General features: G+C 35.2%; 1 protein-coding gene across 1 annotated transcript in view; it reads left to right on the top strand.

The window, feature by feature from the left end:
- Nucleotides 1–26,319, top strand: part of ABCD2 (ATP binding cassette subfamily D member 2) — a 64,862-nt gene extending 38,543 nt beyond the window's left edge. The window contains exons 8-10 of the mRNA XM_008056118.2: nt 1,984–2,068; nt 5,933–6,058; nt 25,771–26,319. Of these exons, the coding sequence (XP_008054309.1) occupies nt 1,984–2,068; nt 5,933–6,058; nt 25,771–25,990 (431 nt within the window). The 3' untranslated portion in view covers nt 25,991–26,319. The remainder of the gene's footprint in view (nt 1–1,983; nt 2,069–5,932; nt 6,059–25,770) is intronic.
- The last annotated feature ends 1,121 nt before the right edge of the window (nt 26,320–27,440 follow it).

Below are 27,440 nucleotides of genomic sequence, written 5' to 3'. Positions count from 1 at the left end.
CCTTTCTTTCTTTCATCTTGCTCTTTTGTCCAAGCTGTAGGGTAGTAGTGCAGTCATAGTTCACCGCAGCCTCAAATTCCTAGGCTCAAGCAACCCTCCCACCTCAGCTTCCTGAGTAACTAGGAATACATGTGTGCACCACCATGTACACCTATTTTTAAAATTTTTTGTAGAGAATGGAATCTCACTATGTTGCCCAGACTGGTCTCAAAGTCTTGGCCTCAAGTGATCCTCCTGCCTTCCTCCGAAATTGCTGAGATTACAGACTGCACTTAGCCTGCAATGTACTTTGTAATGATAATTTTTTAAAATTTATTTTATTGTAAAGGTGTGGGGTACACTTCAGGATTAGGTATACAAGTGATCATCATACAGGTAAAGTTTGGTTCCACCTTTGGTCCCCACTTTGTCTGGTTTGAAATCAGTTACCCTTATTAATGTTATGTGTCCCCTCTCCTCCCCTGGCAGTTTCCAGCTACTGCCAATCCCTTTTTTATAGTATTATGGTAAATGTGCAGGGTCTGCTTATGAGTGAGAACATATTATACTCAGTTTTTTTTTTCTGTGATAAATCATTGAGTGTTATAGACTCTAAATCTACCCAAGTTGCTGTGAGTCCATAATTTTGTTCTCCTTTATGGCTGTGTAATATCCCATTGTGTATATGTACCACATTTTTTTTATCCAGTCCAGTTCGTAATGATAATTTTTAAAGGAAGAAGACAGTAAGAAACATAAAGATGCATTCTGTGTTTGGTAGTTAAGCTATATTAGTCTATCAAACGCTTTGAACTTTTCGATATCATAAGAGTTCATATTTTCCTTCTGACCAGCAAAAGAATAAAATAATCATTCTGATAATTTGACTTTTCACAAAGCAGTGAAGACTGTACTTCCTATTTTCTTTCCGATTGACCAACTTTATTTAGGAGTTTTAACAGTGGTGAAAATTCATCTGAGGGAGAAAAATGATTAAAATAACATGGAATTTTTCCAATTGGGAGAATTAAGCCCTAAACACTTAAAATTTGGAAATATTGCTCTAAGTGTGTGTCAAAGTTTAGTAGCCATTTTCTCTGCAGTGAAAATTAAGCTCTGCAGTGGTGGAACTCTGGTTTTGTTTTTAAGCAATCTTTAAAAAATCTAATTATAAAATTAAGGTATGCTTATTATAAAAATTTCAAATATTATAAAAATGTGTAAATTAGACAATACAGGTCTCATAATTGCAATCCCAGAAGTGTTTGTATGTGAGTTACAGAAAGGTCACTATGATATACACAATTCTGCAACTTGGTTTTTATATTTTATATAAAATATTTCATATCAGTATGTATAGATCTAGCCTATTTTTTCAAAAATGGAAACTTCACTTTTTATTATCAAACATAAAATCGGTAGTTAAGGTGTTGTAAGAGTTGTATGAGGTAGCATACACAGGAAAAACTGTAGAAGCATCAAATCAACTTAAATATAAATCCTGGTTCTGATATCTAACTGTGTAAATATAGACATGTCAATTATTCTATGAATTTTGGGTTACTGACTTTAAAAATGCAAGTAATAAAATCTGTAAGGCTGAAAGATATAGAATAAGAAAACTCCAAGAGCCAGGCACATGGGAACCATTAAGCTTTGCAATTGACCTATGCAAATTAGTTGGTCTTTTCTTTTACCTCCCTCCAAAATTAGTATGAGCCCACCAACCCTTTGAAGATACTGAGAAACAAACATTTTTAAAGTTCCAGTGTTTAGAATTGTTATAAGGTCATTTGTCAGTATGATAAATTATTACCAGTAAAAGAATATCAAATCTAAAGCAAAATGCTTACACATGAGACTTTCTAGTTTATCCAAGCATATGTTCTGTAAAATACCAGACGTCAACAAGTTAAACTTGCCAGGAATCACTTATCCAGGGTAGAAACAGTAACAATTAAGCAAATAATTTATTTTTAAAAATGTATTTTTTATTTTCTTAAGGTTGGGATGCTGTCATGGACTGGAAAGATGTCCTGTCTGGAGGGGAAAAGCAAAGAATGGGCATGGCGCGAATGTTTTATCATAAGTAAGTATGCTGTATTCAGGTAATTCCATTGTTATTAACTGATAATAATTATTTAAAGTCATCTAACACCTGGTTCATGTTCAAAATTTCTCTATTATCTCAAAAATATCTTTTTACATTTGATTTGCTCAAACTAAGATGTAAATAATTTTCATATATTATATATTGTTGTTATATTTCTTAATTCTTTTTAAATCTAAGAGAGTCTCCTTCTCCCTGGCCCCCACCTAACTGCATCACTGACTTGTTGAAGAAGCAGGATCAGTTGTCCTATAGAATGCTACCTATTCTAGATTTACCTGATTGCTTCCTTATGTGGTTCATTATCTTGTTGCCCAATCTCCCATTTTTTCTGTAAACTGGAAATCAGAGCAAAACACTTGATGAGGTTTAGGTTCAGCCTTTTAAATAAGACTATAATATATAACATTTATCATTTTAAAAGAATATATGATTTAAACAATACAATTTAAAAGAATATATGATTTAAACAATATAGTTTGCTTCATAGGAGTAGAAAATCGGGCTGGGCAGGGTGGCTCATGCCTGTAATCCCACTTTAAGAGGCCAAAGTAGGAGGATTACTTGGGCCCAGGTGTTCGAGACAAGGATAGGCATCTAATTAAGACCTCATCTCTACAAAATAAATAATAAACAAGCAAACAAATAAATAAGTAAGCCAGGCATGGTGGCACTCGTCTGTAGTCTCACCTACTTGGGAGGCTCAGGTAAAAGAATCACCTCAGTTCAGGAGGTCAAGGTTGTGGTGATCCATGATTGTGCTACTACACTCCAGCCTGGGTGACAGAGTGAGATCTCGACTCAAAAATAAACAAACAAACAAATAAATAAATATGTAGATAAGTAAAAAGAAGAAAAATTTTTCTAGCTCACTATCCATAACACTGTTAAAATTTTAGACATTTAAAATTATCCAAATTTAAACACTGTTAAAATTTTAGGATAAGTTTCCTCCTAATCTCATTGGTACACAAGAGTTTATTGTTTTATTGTAGCTATTTTCATAAAGTATATTATAATTTATATCCCTCTTGCTTTCCTGTATTACTATATAATAGACTGGGTTTATGACTATTATATTAAAGTTTATGTATCAAATATACAAATTTTAAATATACAATTTAGTGACTTTTTATAAATGTATCTACATTATAGTACCAACACCTCAAACAAAATAGAGAACATTTCTATCCTAGAAAGTTTCCTCCTGCCCCTTTCCAATAAAATCCATTCTAGACAATTTCTGTTCTGAATTCTATAATCATAAATAGTTTTACCTGTTGTACAACTTCACATGAATACAATTATATGCTATATATTATTTTTGTGTCTGGGATTTTTAGTGAGGAAAATTACTAGTTGTGTTAATAGCATCGTATTCATAATCATATACATTTAAGAATATGGTGAACTAAAAATATGAACTAAATTTTACTAACTCAGGATTTTTAGTAAAATATATTTTGGAATGCCCCTTTCACAGATAATGTGGTGAGATTCAAGAGTAAACTTTACAGCTTGACATTTATGACCAGCTGTTACCCACTATCACCCTGAATCTGTTTGGGTGTTGGCCATAAATACTTAGTAATGTGATCACCAGCATAGTTAGTGAAATGTAATATGGTGGAATATAAAATTTAACCACAAATTTTGTACCATGTCTGTGGGTTAATAAAATAAACTTTGTAATTAAGAGCAAAAAGGAATTAACAAAATATGTTGACCCAAAGAGATTTCAAGTACCTACAACTTGAAATAAGCAGTTGGTATTTGTATATCTAAAATATATTGGATATAATATGATAATGAATGAAGATAAACCACAAATATATCGATGGAAAACAATTTAGTTAGCCATATAAAGAGAAATGAAGATGAGCAAGTAGTTGAAAAGTAAAATCTTTTGAAAAAAGATAAAAGGAATTCAAAAAATATAGTGAAAGGAAAATATAGTAAGGGGAAACTGTCTCTATCATCCTTAGAGGATTAATATCAAGGTTTAAATTTTAATGTGGAAAACTTAAGCTGGCTAAAATGAAGAACTTTGGCAAGGTATACTAAGTATTATAATCGTATTACTTTTTTCGAGAGGACTTTAATTTTAATAATTAAAGAATGATTGGAAAATTCGTTTTCAGGGAGATAGATTAGGTCCTTCACAAAACCCACTCTATTGATGATACACCAAAGGAAAGAGGAAGGATGATCTGAGAAACAGTATCATATAATGCTTTATTTACTTACATCAGTACCACATTCTAGTTATTGCTTGATACACACACACACACACACAGACACAGACCAGTCCTGTCAAGGAAACAAAGGTGTGTGATCTATCTTGCATCTGCTAGACTAGGGGTTACTATGACAACAGGGTATAAAATGCATACTTTTGTCTAATTCTAAAATGGCGTTTTTCTGTGTTTAGATCAAAGCACTCTGAAAAATAAGGCAAATACAATAAACAAATAAGTTACTAGAAAGAGCTTTATACAAAAAGAAAATTCTGCCCAACCTCTCTCTCTTATTCTTCCTCTTTTCCACACAAAAAAAAACCCCACAAAACAGTAATCAACTCTGAGACAAAGAAGTAATGCTTAATACTTAAACCAGAACAATAACCCAATGCCAACCAGCAAAACAACTTCCACTGATGTAGTCATAGGGACTTGCAGTAGTCTTTTAGTTCTTTGCATGGAGAGTAGTTTTAGAGTCAAACTGGGTGTTATAGTTGCCTTGACTCCTGACTCCTGCATCTGTTATCCTTGACCACCTACCCTGTAATAGGTAGCAGGGTTCTATTAACAATACTATTTTCTATTAGCAAATCTATCTTAGAAAAATAGCATGCAGTGTTAAGTAACTATCTATGAGTAAGAAATAACTGATTTCAGTTTTTAAAAATTTTCTTTGTCATTTATTTTTTAAAGTCAAAATATATTTATGCAGGAAATTGTCTTGATAAATCCTTGATATTAATTTTTATTCCCCAAATGAATAATAAATGACAATTGTAGGAGTAGACGTTGGTCCCAGTAACTAAGCTAAGTCACTTTGCTAAGTATTAAATATATACCTAAAGTTCAGAAAGGCTTGAAAGAAGAAAAGAACAAAGAAAAGTAAGAGGAGGGTATAAAATGAAAGAGAAAAAGGATAAGGGAAACTGGCAAGTGATAGTAGAATTTCATCACCAAAGTAAAAAATGAGCTAAAAAAAAAAAAAAAACCTATTGAGTATAATCAGAAAAACATTTACTGACTTTTTCCCCTGTGAATTTGATTCTGGAGCATGGTTTTAATATGAGGTTAAATGCCTACTATAGATTTGTAAGATGAGGTACATTCACTCTTTCAGAGTCTTGTGGTGATGAAATTCCATTAGTAATGCTTAGATATTTACATTGCTGATTAAAAAATCTTCTCATTAAGTCTTTGCTAATTGGGCTGTGGCCTGTTCAATAATTAGCTACTCTAATGTATTTTTCATGTAATTAGTCAGATTCTTGTCATCGAGAATGAACCTGCCTTCTACAGGAAAATTCACTCAGTAACCTGCCTCAACGTTCCTATATTTTAGATTTGTGATTCATTCATCTGCAAAACAATAAAGCTTATTGTATTATAAACAAGCATTAGAAATCTATTTAAATCTAAAAAGAATGTGGTATTCTTGTCAAAAGAAGAAGAAAACTACTTTTGTCTTTATCACTTATTGCCTTTGATTATGTCACTTTCTCTTTTGCTTCTTTATAATTGTTAGCATTGCAACTCCTATTGTCCAAAGAAAAACATATAACTTATAATGGAAAATAATTCATTTATTTTGTTTACTTTTTAAAAGACCAAAGTATGCATTGCTGGATGAATGTACCAGTGCTGTCAGCATTGATGTTGAAGGGAAGATATTTCAGGCTGCGAAAGGGGCTGGAATTTCCTTACTGTCTATAACACATAGGCCTTCTCTTTGGTAAGTGTTTTCAATGCTAGCTAACTTGTGGTAGATGATTTTTCCTTAAGTTTCTTAAAGAGTAACTCTACTAAACTTTTACAATAGCGCATAGGGCATTTAACTTATTTTCTACCTGTATTTCTTATTCCTCATAAGTTACATACTAGTAGTTTAGATACTCCCAACTTAATATTATAACTTGAATGCATTACTTAGAAATTATCATCATTTTATGGTAATTCTTAAAAGATATAGAAAAATCCAGTTATATATTTGAACTGAAAATATTTATCATAATCCTATATCATGTACTGAGAAAGAATATATTTATATATTCTTATATCATGTTTTAGTCCTTTTTTAAAATCCAGGAAAATAAAATCTAGGGGAAAAGTATATCCTACAACTTGATATTCCTCCAAATAATTAAGTAAACACAAACATACCACATACAGAAAAACAGTTATTGTTTTGTTTTGTGGAAAAATGAGCTAAAACTTTTAGAAATAACATCTCATAAAACCTAATGGGATATCCCTTCAAAAAATGATACTATTTAAAAAATAATTCCCCTACTTTAACACTGATGCATCATCACAAAAGTTGAGCACTTATTCTGTTTGAGGCACATTTTATTTAAGTCTCACAATAATTCTATGGTATACAGGTAATCTAACCCTCCAATTTTGCAGATAAAGAAGCTGAGAGCTAGAAAAGTGAGAAAATTAACTTCCATGATCACACACTCTGTACTAAAGTATACTGCTCTACTTATTATAAGAACTGAAAATATCTCTCATACACTAACCATAAAAACACCTTTTCATTCATACTGTATTCCACATTTTGCATTTCTGTTTCATCAATCTAAATATTTTCTTTTGACGTATTAGTAACTGTAAATAGCTCTATCTATGCTTTGACCTCTTATTTCCCAAGGGACTGCACAGGATTCCTCCTTTCTCTGGCTGCAGTATTCTGTGGCAGGTGGCTGATCAGATTTCATGCCAAAGCTGTCATCATGTATGTGGCTTCAAACCTAAACTCATAGCAAGCTTTATTGGAGTTAAGCCTTAAAGTTCTTCTAGACCTGTCACTTTATAGAGGGTGCTTACATTAAAATTGTGAGCAAAGCTGGGTGTAGTGGCTCATGCCTGTAATCCCAACACTTTGGGAGGCTGAGATGAGAGGATTGATTGAGGCCAGGAGTTTAAGACAAGCCTGGGGAATATAGTGAGACCCTGTGTAGAGGTGCATATACTTTAATATTTTAACTGTTTAATGTTTACCTCATTTTAAACATTCAGATTTTTCAGAATTAAAATTTAAAAAATTATGGATCTCGTCTAGCATGAGTTTGGGTCCATGCCAATGAATATAATTCCTTTGACTTCCATCCTGGAGAAGATGAACAGGGCCTAGATCTTTAAGACAATTATGACATTTGCCTGTAAATCCTCTGCATTAGGGAAGACATGGAGCCAGACCAAACTCTTGAGCTCTTTTTGGTTTGAGCATATAATTTCTATACTTTTTCCAGATTAATCACATGTTAGCCCTGGAACTCTTCTAAACTCTATCAGTGGATTTATTAGGTTAGCCTAACGTTCTGTTCCTTACTCAAGTAACTTTAATAGACATTGGAAGCATATTTAGCATTGTTTTCTAGATTGAATATAGTTTTTTTAAGCAGATAAAAAAATCGATAATGTTTGTCATCTTTTTCTATTTAGTTGAGGTCTCATTTTGTTATCCAGGCTGGAGTGCAGTGGCATGATCACCCTCTCACTACAGCCTTGACCTTCTGGGTTTGATAATCCTTCTGCCTCAGCCTCCTGAGTAGCTGGGACAGGCATGCACCACCATACCTGGCTAATATATTTTTTTTGTGGAGAGGAGGGCTTGCTATCTTGCCTAGGCTGGTCTCAAACTCTTGGACTCAAGCAGTCTTCTTGCCTCAGCCTCCCAGAGTACTGGGATTACATGCGCGAGGCACAGTACCTGGCTGTTTCTCTTTTAACAAGAAAATTATTCTTCTCACAGTACTTTTTTCACAAAATGAAACATCTTGGTTCTGCTCCTGGAATTAGTTTAGTCATTTTAGATGGTAGAAATTTGTCATTTCTTTCTCCCAAGAAAAATTTTTACTTTCCCCAAATAGATTTCAGAAATGGGAAAAGGTGCTATATTGTTTTCCCATAACAACAAATGGGTAATTGTTTATTACAAAGATTAAGATTGATACTAGTATCTGAAGAGGTAAAAAAAATTATAGAAACTTTTAAAAATATTTTATTCCTCGAGAGAATTGTAGCTGTATAATGACCACTTTCCTATTTGTAATCTATTTGTGAAAGAAGTCTACAGATGATTTCCAATGGATCTCAGTTAAAATAGCTGTTTCTTTTAAATTTCTCTAAGATAAACCCTGAAATATTATCTTAGCTTATAATATAGAATATGCCTTTGAATCTCAGGGCATGAAGCACCTATACAGTTTGCTCCTTCTACGTAGAAATCAAATAATGTTGTAGGACAAGAGTGATGAGCCAATTCATTGTGATACATTGAAGGTGGAACTTGCCCAAGATATAAATGACCACATTTAAAAATTACTCCTGACACCGGGCTCGGTGGCTCAGCCTGTAATCCCGCGCCTTTGGGAGGCTGAGGTGAGTGGATTACCTGAGCCCGCGGTTCGAGACCCGCCTGGGCAGCAAGACCTCATCTCTACAATAAATAAAAAAATCAGCCGGGCGTGGTAGAGCATGCCTGTAATTCCGGCGACTTGGAAGGCTGATGTGGAAGGATCGCTGGAGCCCAGCAGGTTGAGGCTGCGGTGGCCGGAAGCGGCCACTGCACTCCAGTCTGGGCGACAGAGTGAGACTCCAACTCAAAAAAAAAAAAAAAAATTACTCCTGACTATGGATCCAAGGCCAAGAAATCCCAAGAAAAGTTGATAATGAAATAAACAAAATGAATTTTTAACATTATTTTTCTCTTGTACGACCAACCTTTCCTTTGTTTGTGTTTTTATCTTTTTTAAAGAACTCTATTCTTTGTTCTGTGATAGTCACTGAGTATTGTTGATTCTAAATCTATCCAATTTGCTGCAAAGTCCATATGTTTGTCCTTCATTGTGACTGTGTAATACTCCCTTGTGTATATGTACCGTATTTTCTTTTTTCAGTCCAGTTTTGATGGGCAGCACATTGGTTCCATGCTTTTGCTATTGTGAATAGTGCTGGAATAAACACGTGTATGCAGATTTTTTTTTTTTTTAGTTCTTCTGGGAGTATTCCCAATAGGGAGATTGCTGGGACATATAGAGGGTAATTTCTAGTTCTTTTAGAAATCACCACACTGTTTTCCATAAAGGTTGAACCAGATTGCATTCCCACCAGTAGTGTAGAAGCATTCCCTTTTCTCTGCATCCTTGCCAGCATCAGTTGTTATTTGATTAATGATGGCCATTCTTTTTTTTTTTTTTGAGTTGGAGTCTCACTCTGATGCCATGGTTGAAGTGCAGTGGCACGCTCGTGGCCACCACAGCCTGAACTTACTAGACTCAGGCAATCCTTCTGCTTCAGCCTTCCTACTAACTGGAACTACAGGTATGCACCACCATGCCTGGCTAATTTTTTTATTTTTTATTTATTATAGAGACAAGGTCTCACCAAGTTGCCCAGGCTGGTCTCAGATGCCTGACCTCAGGCATTCCTCTTGCCTTAGCCTCCCAAAGTGCTGGGATTACCGACTTGAGCCACAGCGCCTGCCCTAATAATGGTCATTTTTACTGGGGTTAGCTGGTATCTCAGTGTGGTTTTGATTTGCATTTCGCTAATGATTAGTGAGATTAAGCATTTTTTCATGTGTCTGTTGGCTGCTGGTATATCTTCTTTTGAGAAATGTCTATTCATGTCTTTTGCCCACTTTTAGTTTGTTTTTTTTTTTTTTCTTTTTCTTTTAAAGATGTGGGTTACAACTCAGGGTTAGGTATACAAATGTTCATCGTGCAGGTACCCTTGTTGATGAGGTGTGCCCCTCCTTCCCTTGGCAATTCCACAACTTTCAATCCCACCCCCTCCCCTGGCAGTTTCCCACTACTGCCAATTCCTTTCTTATAGTATTAAAATTGTTGAAGGTCCACTTATGAGTGAGAACATATGGTATTCTGTTCTTTGTTTCTGTGGTAGATCACTTAGTATGATAGACTCTAAATTCATCCAAGATGCCACGAAGTCCATATGTTTATCCTTCTTTATGGCTGCATAATATTCCATTGTGTATATGTACCGCATTTTTTTTATCCAGTCCAACTTTGATGGGCGGCTTGGTTGGTTCCATGTTTTTGCTATTGTGAAGAGAGCTGCAACAGACATGCATGTGTAGGCATCTTTTTTGTAGAATGATTTGAGTTCCTCTGTTTTGCCTACTTTTGAATGGGGTTGTTTGTTTTTTTTTCTTTTGGCACATTTGAGTTCCTTGTATATCCTGGATGTTAGGACTTTGTCAGATATATAGTTGACCAATATTATTTTCCCATTCTGTAGGTTGTCTCTCCACTCTCTTGATGGCTTCTTCTGCTTTGCAGAAGTGTTTCAATTTAATGAGGTCCCACTTGTCTCTTATCTATTATGGCATGGACACCTGGGGTTTTGATCAGGAATTAGTTGCCTACTCCTATTTCTGTAAGTGTGTCTCCTGCATTTTCTAAGATTCTTATAGTTTGAGGTTTTACATTTAGGTCTTTGAATCCATTTAGAGTTGACTTTTGTGTATGGTGATAGGTAGGGGTCTTGTTTCAATCTTCTGCATGTGGTCAGTCAGTTTTCCCAGTACCATTTATTGAATAGTATCCCCTCTCTCTAGAGGTTGCTGGTGGATGAGTTGGTTGAGGAATTGAGGTTTTGCTTCTGGAATCTCTATCCTGTTCCATTGGTCCATATGCCTGTTTTTGTACCAATACGAGACTGTTTTGATTATTGTAGCCTTATAACTAAGTTTAAAGTCCGGAAAGGTGATACCTCCTGCTTTGTTTCTTTTGCTAAGGATTGTTATAGCTATTCATGGTTGTTTATGTTTCCATATGACTTTCTGTATTGTTGTTCCCAGTTCTGAGAAGAATGATACTGGTAATTTAATGGGTATTGCATTGAACCTGTAGATTGCCTTTGGTAGGATGGATATCTTAATAATGTTGATTTTTTTCCTATCCATGAGCATGGAATATTTTTCCATTTGTTTGTGTCTTCTTGGATTTCTTTGAGCAGTGTTTTGTAGTTTTCGTTGTAAAGGTCTTTCATTTCTCTGGTTAGGAAGATATTGAGGTATTTCATTTTTGTGTGGCTATTGTGAATGGGTTGTGCTTTTTATTTGGTTCTCTGCCTCTTTGTTGTTGGCGTATAAAAATGCAACTGTCTTTTACGTATTTATTTTGTATCCCAAGACTTTGCCAAATCCTTTATCAGTGCAAGGAGATTTTTTTACAGATTCTCTTGGATTTTTGAGGTATAGGATCATATCATCAGCAAAGAGGGATGACTTAACTTCTTTTCCTATTTGGATACACCCGATTTTCTTCTCTTGTCTAACTGCTATTGCTAGGACTTCCAATACAATGTCGAACAGGAGGAGTGAGAGTGGACAGCCTTGTCTTGTTCTGGTTTTCAGGGGAAATGCTTCCAGTTTCTGTTCATTTAGCAGTATGATGGCTGAAGCTTTATTATAGATGGCACTTACTGTTTTGAGATATGTTTCTTCTATGCCTAGGTGTTTGAGGGTTTTTATCAAGAAGAGATGCAGGATTTCGTCAAAGGCTTCTTCTGCATCTAATGATATAATCATGTGGTTCTTGTTTTTACATCTTTGATGTATTTAATTACAGTTATGATCTTGTGAATGTTGAACCAGCCTGGCATCCCATTGAAGAAGTGTACTTGGTCATGGTGGAAATTTTTTTAGATGTTGCTATATTTGATTTGTTAGAATCTTTTTGAGAATTTTTACATCTATGTTCTTTAGGGATATTGGCCTCTAGTCCTCTTTCTTTGTTGCATCTTTACCCTATTGGGGTATCAGTGTGATGTTAACTTCATAAAATAATTTGGGGAGATTTCAACTTTTTCAATTGCCTAGAATACTTTCAATGGGATTGGTATCAACTCCTCCTTGTATGTTTTGTAGAATTCTGCTAGAAAACCATCTGGTTCAGAGATTTTTTATTTTCGTAGATAGTTGTCTTATGATGGAGTTAATATCTGGGTCGTTATTGTCTATTTAGAGTCTCAATGTCTTCTTGTTTCAACCTTGGGAGGTTGCATGATGTCAGAAGGTCCTCCATTTGATTTAGGCTATCAAGTTTGTTTCTATACAGCTGCGCATATTAGTCTCTGATAATCTTTTGTATTCCTTTGGGGTCAGTTGTGATTTGATCTTTTGCATTTTTGATTGTGTTTATTTGGACTTTTTCTCTCTTTTTTTTGGTCAATCTGACTAAGAGTCCATCAGTCTTGTTTATTCTTTCAGAGAACCAGCTTTTTGTTTTGTTGATTTTTTTCCCTGTGATATTTTTGTCTTCTGTATCTCATATTTGGGCTTTTACTTTGGTGATCTGAATTCTTCTGCTAAAGTTAGAGTTTCGGAGGTCTTGTCTTTCCAACTCCCTTAGGTGATTTGTTAGGCTGTTAAATGTGACCTTTCCATTTTCATGATGTGTTTGAGAGATAAATTCTCCTCTTAGAACTGTTTTTATGGCATCCCAGAGATTTGGATAAGATGTTTCTTTATTTTCATTTATTTTCAGGAATCTTTTAATTTCTGTTGACCCAGTAATTGTTCAGCATCATGCTGTTTAGTGTCTATGTCTTTGTGGGTATTGGGGGAATTTTGTTGGTGTTGATATTTATTTTTATTCCATTGTGGTCTGAGAAGGTGCAAGGCTGTATTTCAATCTTACGAAATTTGATTATGCTTGATTTATGGCCAAGGATGTGATTGATCTTCTAGTATATTCCATGTGGTGATGAGTAAAATGTATATTCTGTGATTGTTGAATGAAGTGTTCTGTAGGTATCTATTAAGTCATTTTGGTTGTGTCAAGTTGAGGTTCCAGATCTCTTTGTTGATTTTTTTGCCTCAGTGATCTATCTAGGGTTGTTAGCAGGGTATTTAAGTCCCCAGCTATGATAGTATCAGAGGCAATATCTTTTTTTAGTTTAATTAGTAGTTGCTTTATAAATGCTGGTGCTCCTTTGTTGGGTGCATGTATGTTTAGGATGAATATTTCTTGTTGATGGATTGAACCTTTTATCATTATTCAGTGTCCTTTTGTATCCTTTTAAATTTTTGATAACTTAAAGGTTGTTTTCTCTGTTTGTAAGATCATGACTCTGGTCTTCCTGGAAATTCATTTTCCATCCTCTGAATTTGAGTCTGTGTGCATCCCTTGTGGTGAGATGAGTTTCCTGGATGCAGCAAATTATTGGGTCATGGTTTTTTATCCAGTTTGCTATTCTGTGTCTTTTCAATGTGCATTTAGCCCATTCACATTCACACTGATTATTGAAATGTGATTGTTTATCCCCATCATGAGATTCTTATAATTTTTTTATGTTTGTTTTCTTTTTACTTTTGGGTTGATGTGTGTGTGTATTTTCAAGTTTGCAGTTGTGATGTATTCTCTGTTGATTCTGTGCTCTGCTGTTCTTTGGAAAGTGTGTGGTCATTCTTTTTTTTTCTTTCTTCTGTGCTTAATACTTAAGTATTAATACTTTTTAAGTGTCTCCTGTAAAGCTGGTCTGGAAGCTGTATAATCTCTTATGGACTGGATGTCTGGGAAGAATTTTAATTCTCCATTACTGATGAAGTTGAGCTTGGCTGAGTAGGACATTCTTGGTTGAAATTGTTTATCTTGGAGAACTTTGAATATTGGTCTTTGGTACCTTCTAGCTTGTAGTCTTTCTGCCAATTGGTCTGCTGCTATTCTGATTGGTTTTCTCTGGTAGGTAATCTGACCTTTCTCTTTTGCTTCCTTTAGGATTTTTTCTTTTGTACCTACTTTGTGTAGGATAATTACTATGTGTCTAGGGGTTAGTCTCCTCATTTGATGTCTTTTGGGAGTTCTCTGTATCTCTTGTGTTTAGATGGTCACATCTCTGGTGAGATAGGGAAAGTTTTCTTGAATAACCTCCTAGAATATTTGCTTCAAGGTAATCTCCTTTCTCCTTTCTTCTTCAGGTATACCAATCAGGCATAGGTTTGTCCTCTTGATATAATCATATATTTCATGAAGGCTTTGTTCTGAGTTTTCTTTCTATGTTTTTTACAGATTGGATTAATTCCATGTTTTGGTTTTCAAGTTCTGAGATTTTTTTCTTCTGTTTGATTAATACTACTTTCCATGCTTGTCATCTTGTTATTTATTTCCTGGATGAAATTTTGTATGGTCAAAATCTGTGTGACAAGTTTTTCAGTGCTGCATCTTGTCTTTTTGAGTCTTATTGACTCCTTCCATCCATGCTTTAATCCCTGTTGAATTCTGGGACCAGTCCTTGGTGACTTCCATTGTTTGAGCTCTGATGTCTGATTTTTCAAGCATTTTCTCTTTGCTGCACTGGGAATTACCTATGTTCTTCTGTTAAATTTTCCTCATTTGTGACAGATTTCTTTCTTTTCTCTGTAGTTTTGTTATTCAGTGGCAATGGGAGAGGCTTCACTTCTGATGTTTGCTTAGCTCTCTATTCTTCTCTAATCAGGGCTCTGAATTTGTTGTATTTTGAAACAGGGCTGAGAATGAGAAGCTTCGCTGTCTCTTATAATTTTGAGAGTCGAATAAGGTGGAGGATGTGGTGGTAGGATTTAGAAACTACTTGCAAATCACAATGATTGTGGTATGGGTTTCCTGAGACACACTCCCTACTACCACTCTATATGATGATGCAGTGGATACAAGTGTGTACCCCTGAGTCCAAGATACAGTAACAGCAATGAGGAGAACAGAGAAAAGCAGAATGAAATAAGATGGACAAAATTAAATTTTTTTTTAAAAACACAGAAAATCAAAAGCAGAAACCAAAGCAAAAAACAAACACAAAACACACAAACACATACACAAATCTAAACCAAAAAAACTGGAGGAAAAACAAAGCAAAACAAACAAAAAACAAAAAGAAAAAACAGAAAAACTGAACACACACACATATACACACCCAACACAAAATAGGAAAAAAAAGAATTCAAATTTAACCCTCACACATACATTCACACAAACATTAAACTAAAAAAGAGAAGAAAAAACAAACTAACAACAACAACAAAAGAAAAACCTGGAAAGATGAACACTCAATCATTCACGTACACACCTAAACAGAAAACAAAAAAATGAAAGAAGAAAGAAGAAAAAAGCCGGGCTCGATGGCTCAGCCTGTAATCTCGCACCTTTGGGAGGCTGAGGTGAGCAGATTGCCTGAGCCCACAGGTTTGAGACCCGCCTGGGCAGCAAGACCTCATCTCTACAATAAATAAAAAAATCAGCCAGGTGTGGTAGCGCATACCTGTAATTCCGGCTGCTCAGAAGGCTGAGGCGGAAGAATCACCGGAGCCCAGCAGGTCGAGGCTGCGGTGGCCGAGAGCGGCCACTGCACTCCAGTCTGGGCGACAGAGTGAGACTCCAACTCAAAAAAAAAAAAAAAAAAGAAAGAAGAAAAAAAGAAAAAGATAAGGAGGAATCCAGGTAGAACCCTCGCGTACACATTCATCCACAAAGGAAAAAGAAAAACAATTTAAAAACAAACAAAACAAAAAGCAAAAAAACAACCTGCCCTCTTATGGCAGGTCCTATAGTTGTTCCTCTCTGCTACTCACAGGTAAGTCCCTCTGCTGTCTTCTGAGGAGCTGTGGTCTCATTCACAATCTCCGCAGTGTCCCACCCGGGAAAGGAGGAGGAATCAGTAGGGATGGGTGGGGCTTCAGTCCTCCCTTCTCACGCTTGTATAGTCAGGGGAAGCCCCTCGGTGGGGAGGTGTAGGATTTTTTCTTCCTCAGGTACTAGAAGGGGGTTCCCCAGCCAGGCTTATCCTGTAGTAGAGTCCTCCTGTCACAGCTGATGTCCAGGCTTTGCCTGGGTTTGTCCCTCTCAGTCATGCCCCAGCTGTGTGGGTCTGATGTACAGAAAATTACTGGGGAGGAGGGGGTTAGCTCAGCTCTAGATTCACTGCTGATCTCTTTGGGGGTCTTTCTCATCCTTTTCCAGTTATACCCTTTGTCCCATGACTGAATCAGGGTAGGGGGTGAGCCACCTGAGACTCAGCACTTGTCCTGTCCCTCTGGAGTTTGTGTTTTCAGGATATTCCCTCTGGGTCATGATCAGCCCTGAGTAGTTAATCTGCCGATCACAGAGATTGGGTCTGTCAGTCCATGGTGAACAAGTCAGAGCACTTCCTTGCCCAGTCTTCCAGATGGTGGCAGAGTGCCTGTTTTTTCTTCTCCAGTAGGGTGCTGCCTCTGGGCTCCCTTGCTGTGCTCCCGCTGTAACCCTTGCTACCAGTGTCCAGCCAGGCACTGCAGTAGTAAGGGAGAGCCTGTGGTTGACAGTCACTCTCGACAGCTTCTTCCCAGGAAGGGCTTTGCTGATTTTTTAAAAATGACACTTGGCTTCTGCACCCCTGTCAGTGCTAGGGTCAAAGTGGAGCAGCTGTGGCACTAGCCGTTTCCCCAGGAGAGTCCTGGCCACTTGCTCCCAAGTCCCCATTCAGTCAGCTGCTCACATGCCCACTCACTCACAGACACATACACAAAATTTTCCATATACTCATACTAGGACTCACAGTCTGACTGACTCCGCTAGTCTTCTCAGAAGCACTTCCTTTGTTTTTTCATTACTTTTATTTTAGCTCCCACATTTTAATAGCCGGGGAGTTTTTTGCATGTATTCTCCTTAACATAGAAATGCATTCTTTTCTATTTAATTTTGGTAAGGTCCCATCTAGTAGAAGATGAAAGTTTTGGAAAGTTAAAGAACTTAAAAATATGGAAAAGATCATTAATCTCTGTCATATGTTATCAAATACATGAACTTAAACCTTTGGCTTGTTGGTGATTTTACTCTTTTAGTTATAGTTTAGCCTAGCTTACTTTCCCATTTTGCAGCATGTTAAAAACATCTGATCAGAAGGAGGTGGAACCCATATGTCCATCAATTTATGAATAGATAAAATGTGCAAAACCATGCAATGGAATATGATTCAGCCATTAAAAACAAGTGAAGTATGAATACATGTTACAACTGGATGTACCATTTTTAAATTTTACCTGTAGTATAATTTTTTTAATTGACAGATAAAATTGTATGAGTTCATCATGTATATGATGTTTTGAAGTATTTACTTTGTGGAATAGTTAAATCTAGTTAATTTACCTTATATAGTTATCATTTTTGTGGTGAGAACATTAGCATCCACTATGCTTGCATTTTTTAAGAATATGGGTTTTCATCATTAACTATAGTCACCATGCTGTATAATAGATCTCGTGACCTTATTCCTCCAATCTAACTGTAATTATACATTCTTTGACTTACATCTTTCCATCCCTTTCTCTCCTCTAACTACTCCATCCTCTAGTAACCACCATTCTGTTCTCTACATCTATGTGATCAATTTTTGGATTCCACATATGAGTGAGAACATGTAGTATTTGCTATTCTGTGCCTGGTTTATTTCACTTATTTTAACCTTCTCCAGGTTTATGCATGTTTTGCATATGGCAGGATTTCATTCTGTTTTTTATTGCCTAGTACTCTATCACACACACATACACACACACACACACACACACACACACACACACACACACACACACATACATATATATACCACATATTTTTTTAGCATTTATCCATTGATGGACACAGGTTGATTTCATATTTTGGTTGTGGTCAATAGTGCTACAATAAACATGAGAGTGAAGATATCTCTTCAATATATTGAGTTAATTTCCTTTGCATATATATCCAGTGGTGGGATTGCTGGATCATAATTAGAGTTCTATTTTTAGAATTTTAGGGAACCGTCTTACTATTTTCCATAACGGCTATACTAATTTACATTCCTTCCAACACTGTGCAAGTTTCCTTTTTTCCCATCTCCGCCAACATTTGTTATCCTTTGACTTTTTGATAGTTATTCTGACAAAACTGAGGTGATCTCTCATCATGCTTTTGATTTGAATTTACCTGATGGTTAGTAATGTTGAGCGTTTTTTCATTGACTGTGTGTCTTCTTTTGAGAAATTTCTATTCAAGTATTTTACTCATTTTGTAATTGAGTTATTTGTTTTCTTGCTATTGAGTTGTCTGTGTTTCTTATATATTTTTCATATTTACCTCTTATCAGATGTATAGCTTGCAAATATTTTCTCCCATTCTGTAGGTTTTCTCTTCATTCTGTTGATTGCATTGCTGACAGCTTTTTAGTTTGATGTAATACCATTTATCTATTTGTCTTTTTGTTGCTTGTGGTTTTGAGATCATATCCAAAAAAATTATTGCCTAGACCAATATCATGAAGCTTTTCCCCTATTTATTCTTTAGTAATTTCATGGTTTCAGGTCTTACATTTACATCTTTAATCCATTTTGAGTTGATTTTTTGTGTATGGTGAGAGATAAAGGTTTAATTTCACTCTTCTGCATATCCCAACACCATTTATTGAAGAGACTGTCTTTTCCCCACTGTATGTTTGTGGCACCTTAGTTGAAAATCAACTGGATGTAAATTCATAGATTTATTTCTGGGTTTTCTGTTCTGTTCCATCGGACTATGTGTCTGTCATTATGCCAGTACCATGCTGTTTGAGTTACTGTAGCTTTGTAATATCTTTTGATGTTAGGTAGTATGATGGCTCCAGCTTTTTATTGTTGTTGTTGTTGTTGTTTTGGTCAAGATTGCTTTTACTATTCTGGGTTTTTGTGGTTGCATACAAATTTTAGAATTGTTGTTTCCATTTTTCTGAAGAATGTTATTGGCATTTTCATAGATATTAACTTGAATCTGTAGATTGCTTTGGGTTATATGGACTTTTTAACAATATTAATTCTGCCAATCTATGAACATGTGATGTCTTTTTATTGTTTTGTGTCCTCTTTAATTTCTTATATTAATGTTTTTTAGTTTTCATTGTAGAGCTCTTTCACCTCCTTAATTAAATTTAATCCTAAGCATTTTTTTTTTAACAACTTTTGTAAATGGGACTTTTAAAATAGCTCTTTCAGATAATTTGCTAATAGTGTATAGAAATGCTATTGATTTTTGTATATTGATTTTGTGTCTTGAAACTTTACTGAATTTGTTTATAAATGTAACAGTTTTGTGGTAGGGTCTTTAGGGCTTTCTGTATATAAGATCATGTCATCTGCTAATAGGGACAATTTTAACTTTTTTCTTTCCAATTTTGGTGTCTTTTATTTCTTTTTCTTGCCTAATTGCTCTGGATAGAACTTCTAGTAATATGTCAAATACAAGTAGCAAAAATTGGGCATTCTTATCTTGTTCCAGATCTTAGAGGAAAAGCTTCAAGTTTTCCCCATTTAGTATATTGTTAGCTGTGAGTTTATCATATATGGCCTTTATTATGTTGAGATATATTCCTTCTTTGCCTAGTTTATTGAGCATTTTGATCATAAAGTGATGTTGAATTTTCTTAAGTGTTTTTCCTTCATCAACTGAGATGATTATATGAGTTTTGTCCTTTATTCTGTTCATGTTATGTATCACATTTATTGACTTGCATAAAGGTGGTCAGACCATCTTTATATCTCTGGAATGATTTCCAGTTGATTATGGTAAATTATTCTGGTAATGTACTGTACAATTCAGTTTGCTAGTATTTTGTTGAGGATTTTTGCATCTTGTTAATCAGGAATATTGATCTGTAATTTTCTTTTTTGTTGTCCCTCTTGTCTGATTTTGGTATCAGGGTAATGCTGATCTTGTAGAATAAGTTTAGAGGTATTCTCTCCTCTTCAATTTTTTGGAATAGTTTGAGAATAATTGATATTAGTTCTTCTTTAAATAGTTGGTAGAATTAAACTGGTAAGCCATCAGATCCTAGAACTTTCCTTGATGCAAAGCTTTTTATAACTGATGCAATTTTTTTACTTGTTGTTGGTCTGTCTAGATTTTCTATTTCTTCATAGTTCATCTTGGTAGATTTTATGTGTTTAAGAATTTATTCATTTCTTATATATTATTCAATTTGTTAGCTTATATTTGTTCATAATAGTGTCATAATCCTTTGTATTTCTGTAGTATCAATTGTAATGTCTGCTATAATTTCTGATTTTATTTATTTGAGTCTTCTTTTTTTCTTAGTCCAATTAAACATTTGTCAATTTTGTGTATCTTTTCAGATAATTCGCTCTTTGGGGTTTTTTGGGTTTTTTTTTTTGTATTATGTTTTCATTCTCTATTTCATTTATTTCTGGTAGATCTTTATTATTTTCTTTCTTCTATTAGTATTGGATTTAGTTTGTGCTTGTTTTCCTGTTCCTTGAGCTACATTAGGTTGTTTATTTGAGATCTTTTTTTCTTTTCAATGTAGGCATTTATTGCTATAAATGTTTCTCTTACAACTGCTTTTGCTGCATCCCACAGGATCTGGTATGTTGTGTTTGCATTTTCTTTATCTCAAGAAATTTAAAAAATTTTTCTTTTAATTTCTTCACTGACCCCTTAATTATTTGGGATCATGTTGTTTAATTTCCATGTATTTGTATTTTCCAAAGTTTATTGATTACTAGATTTATACCATTGTGGTCAGAAAAGATACTTGATATGATTTCAATATTCTTAAATTTGTTAAGACTTGCTTTATGGCATAGCATATTATCTATCTTGGAAAATGTTCCATGTGCAGTTGAAAAGAATGTATACTCTGCAGCTGTTTGATGGAATATTCTGAAGATAATTGTTAGGTCCAGTTGTTCTAGAGTACAGTTTAAGTCTGGGATTTCTTTGTTGATTTCAGTCTAGATGATCTGCTCATTGCTGAAAGTGGAGTATAAAAGTCTCCTAATATTATTGTATTGTTGCCCATTTCTCCTTGTGAATCTATGAATATTTGATTGATTTATGTAGGTGCTTTGGATTAATACATATATAGGATGATTATATCTTCTTGATGAATTGACTCCTTTATTGTTATATAATAACTTTCTTGGTCTCTTTCACAGCTTTTGATTTGAGGTATATTTTATCTGATATAAGTATGGCTACTCCTGCTCTCTTTTAGTTTCCATTTAGATAGAATATCTTTCTCCATTCCTTCAATTTTAGTCTGCCCTGTTTTTGCAAATGAAGTGAGTCTCTTGCAGGCAGTATACAACTGAGTCTTGCTTTTAATCCATTCAGACACTCCTTTAATTGAAAAATTTAATCCATTCAAATTAATTATTGTTAGATAGGAAATAACTACTGCCACTGGGTTCAGTGGCTCATGCCTATAATTCTAGCACTTGGAAGGCCAAGGCAGGTGGATTGCTTGAGCCCAGGAGTTCAAGACCAGCCTGTGGAACAAAGTGAAACCTTATCTCTACAAAAAATTAAAAAAAATTAACTGGGCATGGTGGCACACTCCTGTAGTTCTAGCTACTCAGGATGCTGAGATGAAAGGATTGCCTGAACCCAGGTAGTCAAGGCTTCAGTGAGCAGTGATCATCATGGTCATGCCACTGTACCCCAGTCTGGGTAACAGAGTGAGACCCTGACTCAAAAGAAGAAAAAAGGAATTACTACTGCCATTTTGATAATTTTCTAGTTGTTTTGTAGATCTGTCTTCCTCTCATTATCTTTCTGTGTGGTTAAGTGACTTTCTCTGGTAGTATGTTTTGATTTCTTCCTTTTTACTTTTGGTATATCTATTATAGATTTTTTTCTTTGTGGTTACCATGAGGCTTTAAAAAAATCTCATCATTAGCACGTTATTTTAAGCTGATAACAATTTAACTGTAATCACCAAAAACCCAATCTCTATACTTTAACCTCCACATTTTGAATTTTCAGTGTCACAATTTACATATTTTTATATTATGTATACCTTAACAAAGAATTGTAGTCCGCTCGTTGGCTCAGCCAGTAATCCCGCACCTTGGGAGGCTGAGGTGAGTGGATTGCCTGAACCTGTGGGTTCAAGACCCACCTGGGCAACTTGGTGAGACCTCATCTCTACAATAAATCAAAAATTAGCTGGGTGTGATAGCGCACGCCTGTAGTTCCAACTACTTGGAAGGCTGAGGCAGAAGGATCGCCGGAGCCCAACAGATCGAGGCTGCAGTGACCGGAAGTGGCCACTGCACTCCAGTCTGGATGACAGAGTGAAACTCCAACTCAGAAAAAAAAAATTGTAGTCATTATTATTTTAAATAATGTTTTTTTACTAAAAAAAAAAAAGATGATTTACATACCTTCTTACATTATTAGAGTTTCTGAATTTGACTGTGTACTTACTTTTACCAGTGAGTTTTATACTTTCAGATGTTTTTGTATTACTCATTAGCATTCTTTTATTTCAGCCTGAAGAATTTCTTTTAGCATTTCTTGTGAGACAGGTCTGGTTGTGATGAAATTCCTCCACTTTTGGTTTTCTGGGAAAGTCTTTATTTCTCTTTCATTTCCAAATGAGAGCTTTGCTAAGTACAGTACTTTTGGTTGGCAGGATTTTTTTCCTTTAGCATTTTGAATACATTATCCCATCTCTCCTGACGTGTAAGGTTTCTGCTGAGAAGTCTGCTACCAGGCATATTGGAACTCCCTTATATATTATTTGCTTCTTTTCTCTTGTTGTTTTCAGGATTCTCTCTTTGTCTTTGACCTTTGACAGTTTGATTAAAATGTCATGAGATAGTATTTCTTAGACTGAATCTGACTGAAGAACTTTGACCTTCTTGTACCTGTTTATATCTTTCTCCAATTTTAAAAGCTTTTGTTACTATTTATTTAAATCAGCTTTATAACACTTCATCTTTCTCTAGAATGCCAATGAGTCCATGCATTTGCTCTTTTGATACTGTCACATAAATTCCATAAACTTTCTTCACGCCTTTCCATTCTTTTTTCTTTTCAAATAACCTGTTTTCAAGTTCACAGATTTTCTATACTGCTTTATCAGTTTTGCTATTGATACTATTTCATTATTTATTTTGTTTGTAGTATCCTTTAGCTCCAGAATTTCTGTTTGATTTTTTCAAAATTATTTCAATATCTGTTGAATTTCTCTAATACATTTCTGAATTGTTTCTCTATATTTTATTGAAATACACTGAGCTTACTTAATGTGACTATTTGACCTGTTTTCAGGGTAGTTATACATCTCCATCTCTTTAGGGTCAATCACTGGCACTTTATTTTGTGCATTTGGTGCTATCTTTTCTTCCTGATTTTTCTTGATCTTTGTAGTCATGCATTGGTATCTGCATATTAAAGAAATAGGAATTTATTCCAGTTCTTGCAGTATGGTTTTTTCTGGGAAAGGCCTTCAACAGTAAGCCTCTACAGAAATTCTTTTGTGATTCCTAAGTTAGTGACTGCTATAGCCATTGCAAGACTACGGCGTGCTACATTCAGGACCACTGCAAATGGAATAGTGCCTTTCAATAGAATAGAATTATTTGATCACTAAGGCTGGCACAATGCTGAGCTGAAATCTAAGCCCTGATCCACTGAGTCTTGTCTATCACTGTGCTTTATTTGGAGCCCATGGTTGCTGCACTTTGTCAGCAGTGATACAGGCCATAACTCCAGTTTGTCTTGCAGGGACAGTTTCCTATCTGGCATTGAGGCAAGTTCAGAGGCTTAGTCTGAAGGTACCAGCAGAAATCAGATGTTGTGAAATTCTGCCTTGTATTGGGTTTTACTGTGGTGGGTCTGGTATGTAGTCCAATAAAAAGTCCTATGCTTACTTCCTTCTCTTTACCCCAAGTAGATACTATGTCTCTCTGAACTGTACTTCCTGGGTTGGGAGAGGTGTGACATGGGGAGTATAAAATTGTCCTTTCTCTCTTCAATGTGTCTTTTCTTATTATTTTGCTATAACCAGGTATTGTGATCTCTCACCTGGTCTCCTTGGCTGTATATTTTTTGAAAGTTGTTCAAATTGATGTTCTGCAAGGATTCTAGTCTACCTTGATCACTGCAGAATCCTAGTCTACCATCTTCCTCCACCCTCAGTTCCTTGAAGTCCTTCTGATTATGTTCTATAATTCCATGTATATGAAATATCCAGAATAGAGAAATCTATAGAGACAGAAAGGTGATTAGTGGTTGACAGGGGCTAGGCAGAAGGAGAAATGGAGATGAACTCCTAATGGGTGTTGGGTTTCTTTTGGGAGTGAAGAAAATGTTCTGAAATTAGGGTGGTGATGGTTTTACAAGTTTTACAGTGAATATACTACAAAATCACTGAATTTTGCACTTTAAAGTATGAACTTATGGCATGTGAATTATATTTCTTACTTTTTTAAAAGGAGGTGAAAGCTGCTTGGAAAAAGCCCACTAATCATAGAAAATAATGATAGACAAGAGCTTAGAAAAGCAAAAACTGAGAAAATATGTAAGGGAAAGGCAGAAAAACTGATGATATATAAACATATGGGCCATTTCAGTAACAAGACAGAAATGCAAGTGGCTCAGATATGCAGGATCAGTTTTGCCAACTTTACTCCCACCATACATTCCCCCCAAAATCCCAAAGAATGGTGACCTCAGCCACCCTTTAGGCGAAGATGGACTATCTCCCATCTCATCAATAAAATAATATCTATACCTCTGTGATGTTCCTAATTACAAAACTGAGTCATGAGAAAAGAGATTAAATTATATGATAATGTAGAAGTATCTTTAAAAAACTTCTTTCAAAAAGTTCAGTTTTAAAAAGTCTTTTACAACTTTAATTATTAAGAGTCTTTTATTTATTTTATTTATGTAGAAGAACTCATTCCCAAAGAATGGTGTAGTAATGAATTGCTATTATATTTCCTTAATTTTCTCTATATGACCTGTATAATTTTTACTTTATTTCCTCAGCTTCTTTTCTTTACCCTTATTTAAAGTATGCTTTATTATTTATTCAGAAGGCATACTGAGTTATGAAGATAAATTATGTATATGCAACAGCATATCTTACTTTGCAGTTAATATACATCCAGAAAATTAAACAAGCTTAACATAAGCAATAATGATTTCCTTGAAAACAGAATGATGACTTTTGGATAAAAAAAAAAAAACCCAGTATTTAACTTCTTGAGATAGCCTTAAAACTGGAATGTAAAATAAGACTAGACATAGTGGCTCAGGTCTGTAATCCCAGTACTTTAGGAGGCCAAGGCAGAGGATTGCTTGGGCCTAGGAGTTCGGGACAGGCCTAGACAACAAAGCAAGACCTCATTTCTATAAAAAATGCAAAAATTAGCCAGTTATAGTGGTGTGCTTGCATATTCTCAGCTTCTTGGGAAGTTGAGGTGGAGGCTAGTATGAGTCCAGGAAGTTGAGACTGCGGTGAGCTGGGATTGTGCCTCTGTACTCCAGCCTGAATAACAGAGTGAGACACTGTCTCAAAAAAAAAATAAATAAACACCGTCCTTAAAATTTGCCTTTGAATATCAATTTGAATGATAAAACTACAAGTAATATGACATTTGAAAATCATAGCTAATAATATTATTTCATTTTAATTATACAGGAAATACCACACTCATTTATTACAGTTTGATGGTGAAGGAGGTTGGCGCTTTGAACAATTGGATACTGCTATCCGTTTGACATTGAGTGAAGAAAAACAAAAGCTAGAATCTCAGCTAGCCGGAATTCCCAAAATGCAACAGAGACTCAATGAACTATGCAAAATTTTGGGAGAAGACTCGGTGCTGAAAACAATCAAAAATGAAGATGAGACATCCTGATTTATTTAGACATATTTTAAAAGTTAATTTTTAGGTAAAGGCTCAGAGACACTTTGTTATACTGCATGCAGTATGTTAAGCTAAGCACAGAGAAAAAAGGCATCAAGAAATGTTTTCATCAGATTTTAACATTGTGGAAGTATTTGATCTGATTTTTCAGAAGAAAATAAGCAAATGCATTCATTATGTAAGATTAGTCATTATTGCTTATACTAATTCTTAGTGAAGGCCTAATGCACCTGTAAAACAGGATTTTCTAGGTGAATTCATGATGAATACCAGATTTACTATGTATATGTGTTGTGTCTGAAGTCCTTAACACACATGGGGGCAGCATTTGAGTTGATACCAGGTGCATAAAATTAGAATTTTGAGTAATATTTAATTAATTTATGGTTGATATTAGGTTTAATAACTACAATTCAAGTTGATCATTGCTAGTGGCCAACTAAACTTCTATACAAAATAGCTAACAGTTTGAGAAATAATTTCAATATAAAAAATATTTTAATGGTAGTCGTTGAAAGAAAAAAGCATGACTGTACATGTATAAAATGCCATATTTAAAAATTTTAGACGGAGCATCTTTATGAGGGCATACAGTAAATTAATTTTAATAGGAATCTTACATATATTTTAATAAACCCTTTCATTTTTAAAAGAGAATTGCCAATACAGAAAAAGGAGTATCCAAATAATGTTTGTCTCAACCTGTTTCTTTCCTTGGCAGCATTATCTATTGCAACTTCTGTCCAGAAGTATTCCACTTGTTTTTATACCCAGAGGTGGAGTCCACATTTTAAAAATTGCAGTGGCATCATAGAATATAGGGATTCTGAAAATCACAGTAATAATAAAATACTCTGGAATTGTACTTTATAATTTACAATCCTCATTTATATCATTTCATTTTGATACTGTGGCAATGTTTTGAGACAGATACTACTATTCCCACTTTACTTTTGAGAAAATTGACACTCAGACTTTCCCTAATCATGCAATTTATTTGGGGATAAATCCAGGGATCAAATGAAGTTCTCCTGACTCCCTAGTTCAGTGCTATTTGTACTATTATCCTGTAAATCAAACTGGGCTATAATATCAATGGAAGTTAGATGAGATGTTGAGAAGAAAGTAAATTTGACAATGTTGGTGTTATTGTTATTTGGTTATTGTTTACAAAACATTGAAAATTAAGTACAAGCCGGGCTCGGTGGCTCAACCTGTAATCCCACGCCTTTGGGAAGCTAAGGTGAGTGGATTGCCTGAGCCCGTGGGTCCCGCCTGGGCAGCGAGACCTCATCTCTACAATAAATCAAAAAATCAGCCGGGCGTGGTAGCGCATGCCTATAATTCCGGCTACTTGGAGGGCTGAGGCGGAAGGATCGCTGGAGCCCAGCAGATCGAGGCTGTGGTGGCCAGGAGCAGCCACTGCACTCCAGTCTGGGCG

The sequence above is a fragment of the Carlito syrichta genome, unplaced genomic scaffold (genome assembly GCF_000164805.1).
Source record: "Carlito syrichta isolate Samal-C Ts95f unplaced genomic scaffold, Tarsius_syrichta-2.0.1 Scaffold302225, whole genome shotgun sequence".
Classification (NCBI taxonomy): Eukaryota; Metazoa; Chordata; class Mammalia; order Primates; family Tarsiidae; genus Carlito; species Carlito syrichta.
The sequence above is the reverse complement of the archived record's forward strand: the minus strand, read 5'-3'. Positions and strand labels throughout refer to the sequence as shown.